At 51.6% G+C, this 15861-nt stretch overlaps 1 protein-coding gene and 1 long non-coding RNA gene across 6 annotated transcripts; one reads left to right on the top strand and one right to left on the bottom strand.

Annotated features, from left to right (window-relative positions):
• Positions 1-345: 345 nt before the first annotated feature.
• On the bottom strand, positions 346-9559 carry Klc2 (kinesin light chain 2). Of its 5 annotated transcripts, none has more exons than XR_010040088.1 (17): positions 9387-9559; positions 8454-8728; positions 6063-6293; positions 5871-5940; positions 5020-5242; positions 4368-4455; positions 4149-4250; positions 3888-4061; positions 3682-3781; positions 3047-3096; positions 2898-2965; positions 2391-2499; positions 2142-2300; positions 1939-2063; positions 1705-1762; positions 1453-1617; positions 346-1324 (listed from the first exon to the last, which is right to left on the bottom strand). XR_010040088.1 is itself a non-coding variant. In XM_003468259.5 (16 exons), exons 2-16 carry the CDS (start codon positions 8679-8681, stop codon positions 1241-1243), a joined length of 1869 nt encoding a protein of 622 aa, XP_003468307.1. In that variant the 5' UTR covers positions 8682-8728; positions 9387-9558; the 3' UTR covers positions 346-1240. The 5 variants fall into 5 exon arrangements, 1 of the variants encoding a protein (XP_003468307.1); XR_010040089.1 differs by having other exon boundaries at positions 8454-8692; positions 9387-9549; XR_010040090.1 differs by lacking the exon at positions 9387-9559 and adding an exon at positions 9018-9165.
• On the top strand, positions 9442-11804 carry LOC134470887 (uncharacterized). The gene is made up of 2 exons (XR_010040092.1): positions 9442-9567; positions 9685-11804. It is a non-coding gene; the product is annotated as an uncharacterized LOC134470887 (long non-coding RNA).
• Positions 11805-15861: the final 4057 nt, after the last annotated feature.

The raw sequence follows: 15861 nt of genomic DNA, 5'->3' as shown, positions 1-15861 counted from the left end.
AGCGACCCTCCTGAATGGAATTACAGAAGTACCCCACCACGTCCAGTACCATCCTATTTTATACAGAAAAATCCCCTCGAAAAACTCGCTCAAATTCAATCAGCAAGTTAAAGGATTCTAAAATCCCAGAACTGAAGGCTTTAGAAGAAATCGCACAGTTGTGGCACCCCTGAGTGGTTTTGGGATGGGAGACCACCTGGATTCGTCGCACTCATGGGAGCTATACAAGGCACGCGCGCGCGCACACACACACACACACACACACACTCTTTAAGTCTCACCGGATCCCACCCCATTCTGGACTTGCTGGAGGACCCTGGGCCTCTACCTCAGAACAAGCCCGGCTCAGATTCAAACCGTCTTTATTTCTACAGCAACATCTGAAAATAAAGAGCGACCGCTTTCGAACCACAGGTGGGGCAGTTTCCCCTGCCACGGAGGACCGTGACTAGCCCCCCCGAGAAGCTGCGGGACTGGGAGGCAGCGTGGCAGGATGGCTCCAGGGGCGGCGCCCGGGGTGGGGTCAGGCCGTGCCTGGGCGGGGCCGGGCGGGAGGGGCAGTGCATAAGGCCGGGATGCAGGGCAGCGCCCGGCTCTGGGTGACAGCAACTCGGCCTGCTGTCCCGGGGCAAGGGGCAAGGTGAGGTGGGACACATCCCTGGAAGGCCAGGAGGACAAAAACTGTCCAAGTAACCATTTCGGGAGGCGCTACTCCGGAGAACTGGGAGCCTGGGAGGTACCACCGCGAGGAATGTGGGTGATTAAGGCCTGGGCGGTACCACTGGAAAAGGGCGGGGCGAGGGGAGGCCCAAGGAGTGCCTTGGACTCAGGGGAGAGGCGCGGCCAATAACTTATTTCTTTATATACAGAAGCAACGGCCGGATGGGGGAGGGTAGTGGTAGTGGTGGGGCTAGCAGGTGCTTAGTGTTCTTGGCTCTGGAGTCTGGGCAGGGTGGGTGGCTGTCTCCTCTTGGAGGCTGTGGCCAGCCCCTCCAGCTGGCTGGAACCTAGGGAAGAGGGGCCCTGCTAGAAGGAATAAATACAGGGTAGAGCAGGAGCGGGCAGGCCCAGCCTCCAGGGCTCAGGCTGAGATGAAATGGGAGGAAGTTACCCTGAGATTGAACAGAAAAAATAGGGGTCTGTGGGAAAGACAGGCAGGACAAGCAGCAGGTCCATGCGCAGGGCTGGGGGAAGAGGATGTGCTGGATGGAGGCTCTGGTGACTGGCTGCCCCTTCAGGATTAGCCCACAAGGGAGCTTCGTCTGGAGAGGTCCATGGAGCTGGAGCTGAGTGTGCGGCTGTCACAAAGACCTGTGCCTCCAGGCTGTGGGCAGAAGGACAGCCCATCAGCCTCAGGCTGTTGCTATCAGGCTTCTGGGCCCCATGGAGCAGACAGCCTGACTCTCCCAGTTGGCCAGGTCTGGCCCAAAGCCGCCCTGGGGCCTGACACACTTGTTGCCCATTACTGTGTTGGCACTGATGGTTCACAGGTCCACTGCAGAAGGGGGGTCTGCATCCCCCTTTTCATCTGTGCCCTCTGCTGTCAAGCTGAAAGCAGGACTGGGATGGGGACAGAATTGTTGCTGGATGAAGTGACATGCTCCAGGAGAAGCTGGGCTGGAAGACATGCAGATCTGGGTCCCAGAGGCCCTGGGGCAGGGGCCTGGCTTCAGCTGCCCAGCGCCAGACACCCACTGCCCCTACCTGGACTGGCTCTTCCACGCTCTTGTTGAGGAAGTTGAGGGAACTGGCTCGCTTCATCCTGAGGGAAAAGGCCAGCTGAGATTTACCCACATAGACATGAGGAAGTTATGAAAGTTGGGGTTGACGTGACAGTATACTTGGTAGTGGTGACAAGAGGGATGGGTAAATGACCCTGGGCCATCAGAATATACTCAGATCAGGAGCTCATTTAAGATCACTAAGGTGAGGGCTCACCTGGAGTTAGGGGGCTCCTGCGGGCTGCCCCCCTGCAGCTTCTTTACCAGCATCTCACTGCTGCGCCTCAGAGCATCCCGGAGCTTCCCAAAAGAGCCACTGCGCCGCAAGGAGCCACTGCCATCCTTTGGGTGATAGGCTTGACCTTAGGTCACACTGGCTATACAGTCTCACTCCTGACCCATCCCAGCCCCCACACTCACTCCACTCCACTCAGCTGCAGGTCCTGCCTCTTCCAGGTCAGACTCAGACCGAGGCCCAGCACCTCCAGTCGTGTCTCGAATGGCACGGCAGCCTCCCCGCCCACCACTGCCATCTTTCAGCAGCTCTACCACCTTGGTCTGGCTCGCAGGGTCCAGGCCCTGCGAGAGAAGCAGGGAGCATCAGGGCTAACTGCAACACACAAGGGCCTCAGAGGTCCTTCTCCACCCACCTCCTGCATGGAGTCCCACCTGCTTTCGGCTGCGGCTGGCACAGTCCTCCAGTGTGTGTGCAGCTTCTAGCTTGCCCTGGCGTCGGTACAGGGCACCCAGGCTGCGCAGGGTGGTGTTAACTGTGGGGCTGTGGATGGACAACAGGACAGTCTCAAACGCTGTGCTCCACTGGACCCAGGGCCTGTCTGACACCCAGCCCACACTGGCTCTGAGGAACCACCCATGTGTCCAGCCCTGTGCCAAGCCCGCTTGTCTCTCCTGACCTGAGAGAATCAACCCAGGACTTGGGCCTGGTCCTTATTCCATGTTGCTACCAAGAACAAAATGTGACAGACCAAGGAGTGAGAAAATCACACTCCTGGTACAGAAAATCCTTTTGTAAAATGGGCCTTGAAAGGAGCTGGCAAAAGAGATATGTGTCCTGGGGCTGACAGGATGGAGTATGGAACCTGTACCTTTGCCCCACCCAGGATGTGATTTCCCTGCTGTCCACCCTAACCCCATAGCAGCTCCTGCTGCTCTCACCTGTCAACCTTACAAGCCTTGTACCAGCTGCCATATTCCCCATAGGGGGCGCTGTCCCGGCGCTTATCCTGAGGGGGCAAGAATCATCAGGGGAGGTGGAAGAAGGCCCTCCCTTCCATATATCTCAGTCTCTCACTCTGCACAGCTACCTTGCTCTCTTCTCGTTCTTCTGCATGCATCCAGATAGGTTTGTTATCTCCTGCAGGCAGAAAGGTGATATTACCAGCCTGCCAGAGGCCTCTCCAGTTTGGGCTGAATACAGGATTAGGGTTTGGAGAGGGAACAAGGGACACTTAGGAAGGACCAGAGTTGGGCTTTGTTGAATTATTAAGAAATGGACTCATAACATCACAAACCCTCCCCTAATCAGAGAATGAGTAGGTCACAGGCCTATATTGAGGGGCTTGTGACTGGGGTGAGGACAAAGCCTTCCCAGTCTTGCTCCCGCTCTCGTAGGCTGAAACATGGGCGCGACTCCAAGGGATCTGGGGGCAGGGGACGACTGAACATCAGGAGCTAGAAGATAGGTTCCTAGAACCAAAGACACTTGGGCCAGGCCCTCGAAGGGAGCAGTTGCTCAGCAGACAAGGAAAAGACTGGGCCAAGAGTGTGGGGTTTGCCAAGCTGGACACTGCTTGGCAGTAAGCCAGGTGTGTGTGCTCCCATGGACACCATCCACAGGTGAGGCTGGGCCACTAGCCAAACCCCAGAATAAGGGCCAGTTTAGTTGAGATCCGGCCCTTGGTGTTCACAGCTGAACCTGACATGGTGGCCACAGACTTACCATTGACAGAACCAAACTCCTTCTCGTGAGCCCTGGTAAGGATCTCCTTGTACAAGGTCTCAGCGTCCTGGTATTTGCCCTGTTTCAGGTAGCAGGAAGCCTGGTAGGGTAGAGACCCACAGGGTGAGCAGGACCCAGGATCTGAGCCGTCCATCTCTTTCTTCCCCAACCTCAGACCTCCCTGCCTCCTCCCAGCCCCTCAGCACCAGGTTATTCTTGGTTTTGGCCACATTGGGGTCATCAGGCCCAAGCCGCGTGGCATAGATCTCCAGCGCCCGCCGGTAGTAGTATTCCACCTCCTCCGCTTTGCCCTGATTCTGGCACAGCAAGGCCAGGTTGCTGAGCTGCTTGGCTACATCTGGGTGAAACTTGCCCAGGACCTAGGACAGGAAAAGGAGTCAGAGGCTGAGCTCAGAGCTACCTGAGGACCTTACCTGTGCAGCCACTAAACCCTGCCTTGTCCCTACCTTTTCCCGGATCTCCAGTGCCCGCTTGCACAGTGGCTCAGCCTCCTTGTACTTGCCCCGCTTGCCGTAGAGAACTGCCAGATTGTTTAGTGTTGCAGCTACCTGGCGGGTGACAGAACAGAGGCACTGTGACCCAGGCTCCTGCTGAGCAGTGACTCTGGGACCTGGCGGAGAGTTGAGTATAGGTGGCTTGCCCACCACTATTCAGCCCTCACTCACAGCTGGGTGGTCCTTGCCCAGTGTCTTCTCCCGGATGGCCAGGGCATCATTGAGCAGGTGGGCAGCCTCCTTGTACTTATTCTGGTCCCTAGGAGCAGAGAGGCGCATGCTCAGGGTTGTCCTCCAGCCCAAGGCCTGCCCCTAGGCGCCCATGATTCCTATGGTCACTGGTGTGGGGACTAATGAGAATGAGGAAGCAGAAGCCTGGGCAGCCCCAGGAGCTCAGGGCAGTTCACACTCAACCCACAAGCGCCCTGCTGTATGCTGAGGACCCTCAAGCTGTATACAATCTTCAAGTGCACCCTGTTCTAGTTCACAGTGACTTGGCTAATGTAACTTTCTGTCACAGAAACCTTTTCCCATCCTCCTGTGTTCTAGGTCAACTCACTTTCCACACAGCCCCTGCTTAAGGCTGGTGCTGGAGAAACTGCTAACTCCCTGCAACCCTGGCATCCTTGTGTGTCACCTTCCCTGCTCATGTCAAACCTTTCTCTTCCATTAGACTGAGACCTGTTCACATCTGGAGTTCAGCCTCATGAAGCTCCTCTCTCTGCTGCCTACCTCCCCTCTGGAGCTGACCCTAGCAGTAACCATGGGTTAGTGACTCAGAATTGGAGTGTCCCTACAGACAACTGACCAGAGGGGCTCTCACCGATAGACCAGTGCCAGGATGTTCAGCATGGTGGCCACGTCAGGGTGGTCATGGCCCGATGTCTTCTCTAAGTCCTCCAGTGCCTGCTTGCAGAGTGGCACAGCCACTTCATAGCGGCCCTGAGAGGCATACTGGATCACCAGGTTGTGCAGGGTTCGAAGTCGTGCAGGGATTTCATAGCCCCCATGCTGGGCAGCCACGTCCCCTCCTCCAGGGCTGGGGGCTACAGGGAAAGACAGAAGATCAGACGTGCCCTATTCCCACTGGGCTAGACTGGCACATGCCAGCTATGCCTTTCACCTACTTGATAAATGGCAGTGGACAAATCACTACTCTGCCTCAGCTTCCCCATTTTTAGAGGTTCAGTTATCCAACAGAACAAGTAGGTGGAGTCTCAGCTCTAGTGTAGCAAGCCACACTTCCTAGAACAAGACCTCTAACCCGAGCCGTGGTTTTCACATTCGCAGACTGGGCTCTGATGTGTACTTAACATTGTGAGGCAAATGTGGCCCTGGCTAGTCCCTGTCCGTCCATGTGTCTCCTCTGATCCTCAGACCAGCCCTGGAGGAAAGGAACTGTCCTAGTGGCCTCACACAAGCCAGAGGCAGAGCAGAATTGGAGCCAGGCCTGGCTGTTCCAGAGCTCTTGTGGTGTCTGTCCCTTGCAAAGCTCACAGGTATATGATGCAACAGAAGACTTGCGCTTTACCTTCTCATGTGCTGAGATGCTGGGAACGGGAATAAGGCAAGAAGGAACATGACTCCCATTTCCTGTGACCTCTGGGTCCCGAACCCCAGGAATCTGCGCAATCCTTCCTCCCCCCACACCCAGAGCCAACTGCCCATCTGCACCTGGGTTCTGCTCATCCTCATTGGGGAACAGGTCATCTAGAGAATCTTTGGGGACATCTCCTTTCTCTTCCTGGAGAGAAGATAGGACAGATGTCAGGGAGGACAGCACAGGTGGCTAAGTGTCAGGGGGTTGGGTAGAAGTTGCCTGCTCATGCCCTGATTGGCCCAGGCCCCTGCCTAGGTGGGGCTCACATTAGGGGAGGTGTCCTCGTCCAGCTTGCGGATCTGGCTCATGAACAGCAGGTGCTGCTTCTCCTCTTCCAGCTGGGCTACTGCCTGCTCGCTGTGCTGCAGCTTCTGCTGTGTCCCTGCCAGCTCCTCACGGAGCCACTGATTCTCCTGTACCAGGCGCCGCACCTGCGCCCGTAACTTCTGCTTCTCCGACTCCACAGCACCCAGATGGCTCGACAGTGCCAGGATCACCTGTGTGGCCAGATGAGCATCAGAGCCCTGGCACCCCTCTTACCTGGACCGCCTGGAACTACAGGGTCAGTGAAGAGCCAGACCTACCTAGCCCTGCTTGTGAGCAGTTGCAAGGCCTTGGGCCTAGGAGTTCCCCCTTCCTCAAAGGTGGTCCCCCTTAGCCCCTGTACCCTGAAGCTCAAACCCAGCACATTCGAGTTTGGGGGTCCCAAGCTGCTTCCCCTTGGGACCCCTGAGCTACCATACTCTTCTTTTGTTTCTTATGGTAGATGTTTTCTGCCTGTCACAGCCGTAGCTACTATATAACTGCCACTTGTCCCAAGGCTGATGCTCCCTCAAAGAACCCTGACGGGGCTAAAAGGCCACTGAAAGATCTCATTTTGGCTTCTGCTCAGGGTCCACACCACACCCTGCCTTCTGCAGCTCCCAGGTATGGAAGGACAGATGTTACAAGCCACCAGAGTTAAGCAATGGGATAGAAGCCTTAGCTCTAAATTCTTTCCCTGACCTCTGACTCCCTTTCTGAGTTACTAAGGTTCCCTGGGGCCTTAGCATGGCCTCCACTCTCCGTCTATCCTGTAGGCCCGGCAACATCATTTTTACCATAATCACACCTGTTCCAGCTCCTCATGCCTTGTTGCCCATGTTCTCTGCCATCCCATTCCCCATCTGTGCATGCCACCAGGAGAAGGGTCCTAGCGTGGCCATCTCTGCATCTGACAGCCAACTGACCAAGGAAAGCAAGATGTTGCTCTTTCACAAGGCTGGGAAGTCCCTGCTCTTTCTAGCTGGTTAGCAAACATCTAAATGACAGGTGTTTTCATAAGCATAAGCTTTTTAAAAAAAAATTCCTTCAACAGCCTGGATGTATGTACAACAGATGGTATGATCCCTATTTTAAAGACAAGGAAATCAAGATGATTACAACTTTCCCAGGATTCAAGGCTGCAGATAGTGGCTTGGCCAAGATCTGAGGGGAACAAAATCCTTTCCCATAGAATCCAACTTCTGTCCAAATGTCTCCTAGACATCTCTGTCTTTATCTAGTCTTGGCAGCCTAATTTAGGTGACCAAAATCCAACTCTGACACACCCAGGTCCTTGCATCCCTGAACCTAAGATTATAAAGCTGGGTCTTACAATGCCCCTTCCTCTGACTTCACTTCCAGGTCCTGTAGGGGCCACCTCCAGAACATCTAGAACTGGTCCTCTTCTCTCTACCCTTTGCATCCAAATTGTCATCTCTCATTTGAGTTCTAGCTAACCACTTGCCACCTGTTCCCATCCTTGAAGGAGGTTTAGTCTCTGATTCAGAAAGCTTCTAAAACCTAAGTCAGACTATGTCCCCTCCCTGCTTAGAGCCTCCAAGGGTGTCCTGGTTTCCTAGGAATAAAACCCAAACTAATGAGCTAGTTCTGGTTCCTGTTTTCTCCAAAGGCTTCTTCTATCTTTTTGTTTACTATAGGGAGCTGTTTTTGTTTACTATAGTCATACAGTTCTTTTACTTCCCGTACAAGATCCGGCCTTAGGACCTTTGCCCATGTAACTTCTCTTTCTACTTTGTGTCAGCTGGTCCATTTCTGCCTTCAAACTCTTAGTTTAAATGTTACTTCTTCAGAGAAGTATTGCCTGACCAATAGACCAGACTCCTTGTTATAAACTATCACAAGATCTTATTCTTTACTTTGGACAACTGAGACAATTTGTTACAATTATTTGTGCATGCATTTCTCCCTTCCTACTGGACTAGGTCAGGGATCTTGTCTGGACTAGGTCAGGGATCTTGTCTGCCTTTTTGGACACTGTACACCTGGCATTAACATACTGCCAGTCACACAACAGCACCGTAATAAATTAGAAATTTAACAAATTAACTTAAAAATGAAGGGGGCAGGGCTTTCCTCAAGGACTTCCTTTCTGTTGTCCTATGCGACTCTGTTAAGCATAATGGAAGCAGAAACAGGGCTGTATGTGAGGATGTGAGTGCTCAGGGTCTCCTGGGGCAGGGCTGGGGTCTTCTAAGTGCATTAATATTTTTTATTGCAGCCCGAATGTGAATGAAGTTCCAGGGGACTGGTGGTTTCAGACTCTGTTTCCACGTTATCTCTGAAAGGCTCATATACGTCTGTGACCTCCCACCTAGGCTTCCTGACTGACCTACCTGGGCCTCCCCTAGTCCCAGCTCTATGGCCTCCAGGGAACGTCGAAGCAGGAGGCACCGCTCCTGGGAACCAGGCTCGGCCTCACTGGCCTCATGCGAGGTCAGGGGAGCTAACAAGGCACGATGCTCCCCGCGCAGGGTCTCTAGTCCCTGGATGACAGCCTTGGTGCCCAGCACGATCTCATCCTGGGTGTGTTTCTCCTCCCTCGGAAGCACCATCGTAGCCATGGTCGTGCCACCTGTGAAGAAGAGGGGCAGGCAGGCGGCCGCCGGGCCTAGAGCGACACCGCCGTCCATCCCGATTAGGTAAACACTGGTGGTCCCCGGATGCCTGCATCCCCAAGGGTGCCCAGGTCCCCCAGCCCACAGCCATACGGTGCCCGCACTCGGCCTACAGAGGGCGCGCCAGCCCCGTCTCGGCCACGAAGACGCAATGCGGTGAGGTCTGTGAGGCTGGACCCGGATCTCGCCCCAGACCACCGGCTCAGACCGCCTTAGGCGGCTGGGTCCTAAGGCTTCTCCAGAACTCCTCAGGTCAGGACGCGGAGCACCAGGGGTCCATACCAGGTCGCACGGTTCACTCCGGCGTGGGGAACCGACGATCTGCCCTAGCCCCGGCGATATTTGTCTCCCCCGCCGGCAGGCCCGACCCACAAAGCCCCTCCCCAAGGACAGGCCGCGCCCGTGCAGACCCTCCCCTAAAAGGGCTGAGCTCTAAGGTTTCGCGACCGGGTTTCTCGGGGCCGCGCCCAGGACGCCCCTTCCCATAGGCCGGTGCAAGCTCCTTCCCCTGGCTCTACGGGACCGCGCCCCCTCCCACCAGCGGCCGGGTCCTTGTGCAGGCCGCGCCCATGACGACCCCTCCATTAGGCAGCCCACAGTCCTTCCCTCTCAGTCTGACCCCTGTCTCCCGACCCGATCCCCCGCGCCAACCTGCGCTTTTTGATCTGCCCCGGCTTCAACTCTGGCTCCCGCCCCGCTTCACCCGGACCGGCAGCCGGGAGACGCTCTCACTGTCTCCATCCCGCCGGCCTTCCCAGCAGTCCCCGCGCCGCCTTAAAGGTGAAGCCGCTACCTCTGCGCCGTCGGCGGGCTGGCTGCCTTAAAGGAGCGCGTGAGCCTTGCTGGCCCCGGGCGGGAGAGGGCGGGGCCAACGGCGGGCGGGGCCTGGGCGCCTCCGGTACGGATGCGGGGAGGCTGTTGCATGCTCCTCATACCTTGCACCCTACAGCGGGAAATCGACCCCGGCTACCTTTCTGGAGTCGCTCCGGAGATGGCGAATCGTAAAGCACCCAGTGCAGCGGCCAAAGAGGAAGATAGTAGAAGATGAGGCGCAGGGAAACGGCCCGACCAAAGCGAGAGACAGTTCGTTTATTGAGATAGTTACCATCTATTTTCTTTTGAGTCAGGGTCTCCCTATGTAGTTTAGGCTGGCTTTGAACTCACTAGGTAGCGCAGGCTGGCCTGGAACTCAAAACAATCCTGCCTCGGCCTCCCAAGTGCTGGGATTACAGGCGTGCACCACCATGCCTGGCCCACTGAGCGCTTCCTGAGGTGCCAATTTACATGCATTTTATGTTAATGTTCACAAGGACTCCTTGAAGTGTGTGCTGGGTTATCTTCACCTCACCCAGCCAACCCAGGCACATTTGGCCTGCAGACGTGAGCACCGCTTCTTCTCAGCCGCCCAAGACCCTGTAGAAAACCTACAGCGGTTTTCTTCTTCCTCTTTTATTTATGTATTTATTTAGAGACAGGGTCTCACTGTGTGATTCAGGGTGACCCTGAACCCACTCACTGTATAGCCCAGGCTGGCCTGGAACTCACTGCTATCCTCCTGCTTCAGCCTCTTCAGTGCTGACATTACAGAAATGTGCCACCGTGCCCAGCTTTTTAAAGTTTTTGAAAAATTTTTATTATTAGTAGTGTATGTTTGCAGTACATAATTCATCATGGTGGATTTGTACACATACATATCTAAATTCTTTTTTTGTTCCCCTTCCCCTCCCCATTTACAAAAGCTCTATTTCCATTCTTTCCCCTAAAGTTCTTTTTCCCTTTAAGTCCGCTTTCCCTTCCTTTTCTCCTCCCCCATTTCTTGTTCCTCTTCCCATGTTCTTCCTGCTTCCTAGTATGTGACCTCCATTTTGCTCCTTATTAATACTTTGGATTTCTCACACAACAGAAACAATGTGATATTTAAATTGTGTGTCTGATTTATTTCACTTATGAGTATGGTCTTGAGGTATATCCATTTACATAAAAATGTCTCAAGTTTATCCTTTATGGCAGAATAGTACTCCACTGTATGTAAGTAGCACATTGTTAAGTGTTCAGATAAGAAGGGGAACGAGGGAGAGGGAGAGGGAAAGAAAGAAGGGACAAGGAAAAAAAAAAGAATAGGAGAAGAAAAAGCTTTTGTAAATAAGACGGGGCGGGGGTTGGGAATTTAGCTCAGCGGCATAAGCGCCTGCCTTGCAAGCAGGCAGTCGTGAGTTCGATCCCCGGTACCAATAAAAAGGAAAAAAAGATTAAAAAAAAAAAAAAAAAAAAAAAGACGGGGCGGGGTAGGATTGAAGGGTGAGGAGGGGAATGGGAAAAAAGCAAGATATGTCATGTACACGTACAAATTCCCTATGATGAATGTTATCGTTATGTATTTTGAAATGTACCTATAAAAAATATCACTTTTATTGTCCATTCATCTGTTGATGGCATATGGGCTGTTTCCAGGATTTCGCTATTATACATTGTGCTGCTATAAACATGGATCTGCATGTATTGCTATGGTATGATGACTTTGACTCTTTCAGGAAGATACCTACAAGGCAAATAGCAGAGTCAATAGAATCTCTAGTTTTAGTTTTTTGGAGAGTCCCATACTGTTTTACGTAGTGGTTGTACCAGTTTATTCTCCCACCAACAATGGGGGGGGGTACCTTTTTCCCCCTGAAGCCTCCCTGGCATTTGTTATTGATTTTTTTTTTTTTTTGTCTTTTTCGTTTTTATCGGTATCGGGGATCTAACTCACGACTGCCTGCTTGCAAGGCAGGCGCTTATGCCACTGAGCTAAATCCCCAGCCCTGTAGCTTGTAAATTTGATGTCATCCCATTTGTTGATATTTTGGTAAAATTTCATATGCAACTGGGGTTTTGTTCAAAAAATCTTTGCCTCCACCTGTGTCTTCCAGAGTTTTACCTTGTCTTTCAGGAGATGAAACATTTCTGTTTTAATATTTAATCTTTGATTCATTTCAGTTTTAGTTTAGTGCATGGTCTTATTTCAATCTGCAGCATGTAAAAAAAACAGTTTTCCCAGAGCCATTTATTAAAGAGGCTTGCTTTCTTTTAGTGAAGGTATTTGGTCCCTTTGTCAAAAATAAGTGTGCTTGGAGTTGTTTCTGCATCTTCCAATCTGTTCTGCCAATCCTCAGGTCTGTTTTTGTTTGTTTGTTTTTTGCCAGTACCATGTTTTTATCACTGTAGCTTGGTAGTACTATATAACTTGAAGTCAGGGATTGTGATGCCCCCTATTGCCCTTGTTGTCTAGAATTGCTTTTGCTATTTTAGGTCTCTTCTGGTTCTATATGAATTTTAGGTTTCTTTTCTCAAGATCTGTGAGGAATGCTGTTGGTATTCTGAGTGGGATTGCATTAAATCTGTCAACAGTTTTGGAACTATGGCCATTTTCATGATTTTGTTTCTGCCTATCCAAGAACAGGAGATAGCTTTCTTTCTTTTTTTTTTTTCTTGAGACAGGGTCTCACTATGCAATTCAGACTGGTCTTGAGTTCACTTTGTAGTCCAGGATGGTTTTGAACTTGCAACAATCCTCCTGCCTCAGTCTCCGAGTCCTGGGGTTACAGGCATGTGTCACCATGCCTGGCTTCCAAATTTGGTTTTTAATTTGCAGGAGTCTTTTGGTGGAGTTTTAGGAGTCTTCTATGTAGTGGACCATTGACAGTGCTTCTTGAGGGAAGGGATAGAGAGCTCTAGATGGTGTTCCCCTATGCAAGCACCCCAGCAAATGCTGCTGACTGGATGATCAATACACAGTGACCATCTTTGGTCTGTGGTGATGCCATTTGGGGCCCAGCTTAGATGATACCTCACAGAGGCCTCCCTTGATTTTTGGCCTCTCTGGTACAACAGTCCTCTGGTCCCTGCCATCACCCTCTTCACTTTCTCTGTAATATTAGCTTTCTTCATATTTTTCTTATTGGTTTGCGTTCTCTCTTCCAGTATGCAGGCCAGAAGCCAGGGATTTAGCTAAGCAGCCTAAGCTCCTGCCTGGTAAGCATGAGGTCATGAGTTCAATCCCTAGTACAAAACAAAACAAAACACCAGAATGCTGGCCAGGATTTGTTTATCTTGGTCACCCCAAGAATGGTGGGAGACACAGCAGCACTCAATAAATGTTGATTTAAGAAAAAGAAGGACCTGAGCGTGGTGTTAGACACCTGTAATCCCGGCACTTGGGAGGCTGAGGCAGGAGGATTGTTGCAAGTTCAAGACCAGCCTATGCTACAAAGTGAGCTCAAGGCCAGCCTGAATTGCATAGTGAGACCCTGTTTTGAAAAGACAAAAAAAAGCTGGGGCTTTAGCTCAGTGGCATAAGTGCTTGCCTCGTAAGTGCAAGGTCATGAGTTCGATCCCCAGTACCAATTAAAAAAAAAAAAAAAAAAAAGAGGGCAGTGATATAACTCAGTGGTACACAGTACCTGCCTGGCAAGCACAAGGTCCTGAGTTGGATTTCTAGGATCAGAAAAAAAAAAAAAAAAAAAAAAAGAAAGGGCAGAAGGGTGCACTTGTTGGCCCTGCCAGCACCTCTAACCTGGGTTCTCGTCCATTTCTCTGCAACCCTGGCTTGGTGTCTCCCCCTCTTCTCCAAGCTGTCATCACCACTTCCAGGTTGGTAGCGCCAGGTAGGTATCTCTGAGGGATAGCACCTGCACAGTGAGGCCTGGTATATTCTGGGAACCTGGGGTATTTCTTATGATCAGGGAAGGGCTCAGACTCAAGAGTTAGGTTCGGCATCTTCAGGGACACCGGAAGCGACTTCTGTACCATCTTGGTAGCCTGCTACTCTTCACTTGAGTGTACGCAATGGCAGGGAGCAAAGTGCCTTGCTGCATGGCTTGTCTTCAGAAGGCATCTGCTCCCTCCAGCCAGTTAAGATGCGTGGAACAGTGACAGTCTGTCATCTCTGCCTGATCTGGCCACACCTCTTCACCCAGGCCCGCCTCAGTCTCCTGGCTCTTCCCTGTTCTGATTTTTCCTGTCAGTGCTGGCCCTGCTCAGAATGTGCTCAGCCCAGGCCCCCGTGAAAAATCCATAGACAAGGTGTCAGTTGCATAGGCTGCAGAGGGACAATGCCCTTCAATGAGCACGGGGCTGAAAATCAGTGGCACAACATTGGCCTAGAACACAGGAGACCCTGGGTTTGACTCCCAGCACTACAGAAACAATAGAAAAACATGGCACCTTTCCACCAAGCCATTCCACCTTTCCAGTAAAGCTGAAAGTCAGGCTAACTTTGACAGCTACCATAGGTGAGATTTGTGGACAGCTAAAACCCTAGTTCTTATTTTTGAGACAGGATTTCACTATGCAGTTCAAGCTGGCCTTGAACCCTCTTTACTGTAGCCCAGGCTGGCCTCAAACTCACATCAATGGCCCTGCCTTTGTATTACCTTTTCTTAGGCAGAGAACAAAGTTTCAGTTTTCCTTTGAAAGAACAGTTTTCTAGTCTCCCTTGAAGGCTTTTGCTGGTGCTTTGCTCTGGCCTTTCTGCTAATTCCTGGCATTTCCCTTTGTGCTTCTTAGGCTGCTGCTCAGCCTCCCCACATGTTGGGGGAGGAGGGCTGGCCCTTTCCCTTCTCACACTCCTGCCTTGCTTTCAGTTCTTAACCTTGCTCGTGTTCACCCTTTTCAGCCCCTGGCTTTTTATCTTGTCTCTGTGCATATCCTGTCTCTAGAGAGAAGGAACAGTTACTACATCCTCTCTGTCTGTCCCACGGGTGCTGCCCAGCAGCTGCTGGTCTCCTGCCAGGCTGCTGAAGGGTGCTCAATAAATGGGGAATAAAGGAAGAAATCAGTGCCTGATGGTGATTCAGCTCCTTCTGCCATTTTCTGCAGCACTCAGCAGCCCCGGGCCCTTGTCCATACTTGGGAAGTTGTTCCTGCAGTGTATTATCATTGTATTCTTAGAAGTGTCCATCCCATTAAAAATTTTTTTTCTTATTGGAATTTAAGCCAAGGCTTTTGCACTGAGTGATAGCCCTTTTTTAAAATTCTGGGACTGGGAGGGCATGGTGGCCCATACCTGTAATCACAGCACTCTGGGAAGGCTAAGGCAAGAGAATCACCACAAGTTTGAGGCCAGCCTGAGCTACACAGTGAGGTCCCCCTCCTCCCCCTGTGGTACCAGGGATCAAATTCACAACCTCAAGCTTGGTAGGCAGGCACTTATGCCACTGAGCTAAATCCCCAGCCCGGGGCTACACAGTGAATTCAAGGCCAGGCCTATCTCCATTAGCAGACCCTATCTCCAAAAAAAATCAAAAAAATGTTGCGGAGACCAAGTCTTGCAAATAGCCCAGGCAGAACTCAAACCTTAATTTTATTGCCTAAGCTTCCCAGAATACTGGTATTATAGACATACACCACCAGACCTGGCTAAAATATACTTTCTTACATTCTTCTTTTTCCTCTGGTGCTTCATGCCTTGTTTGGTTTTGTTTTTTTTTTGGTATTGGGATCAAACTCATGACCACGTGCTTGCAATGCAGGTGCTTATGACACTGAGCTAAATCCTGGCCCATGCCTTTCTTTCTTTGTCTTGCTTTTCTTTTCATTCTTTTTCTTTCTTTCTTTCTTTCTTTCTTTCTTTTTTTTTGGTACTGGGGATCAAACTCATGACTTCATGCTTGCCAGGCAGGCACTGTGCCCTGAGCTGTATCCCCAGCCCCTCTTGCCTTTCTTTTGAAGTGATGGAAGGCACTTGTCCCTAGGATCAACCTCCCATTTGAAACCTCAATGGATTGACCCATCTGTACTTACAACTGGCACGTCCAGCCCAGCCTGGGCAACTTAATAAGACGGTGGCTCCAAATAAAAACACACCCCTCTTTGCTGAGGACCATGTTCCACTGTGGACACTGCTGTTTGTCAGTTCTTTCTGCTACTGGGCCAAAATAAGTCTGCTTAGTGATCGGAGAGGCCCTGGTTCTTAGCCCGGCAGCCACAAGGCAGATCTGTACCCTCTTTCTTTGCAGACTCCCAGCCAGCTAGAAGATTCGTGTACTACTTAGGTGGAAACATGGGAATCAGACTCAGCCAAGAACAAAGCTGTATCTTCATTTGTCAGCTGTGTGGCTTTTGTGGCATCCTGTATTTCATCTACTTC

The sequence above is a fragment of the Cavia porcellus genome, unplaced genomic scaffold, assembly GCF_034190915.1.
Source record: "Cavia porcellus strain 051 isolate PalLab524CR breed Dunkin Hartley unplaced genomic scaffold, mCavPor4.1 scaffold_17, whole genome shotgun sequence".
NCBI lineage: Eukaryota > Metazoa > Chordata > Mammalia > Rodentia > Caviidae > Cavia > Cavia porcellus.
Note: the sequence above shows the minus strand (reverse complement) of the source record. Positions and strands in the feature narration are given on the sequence as shown.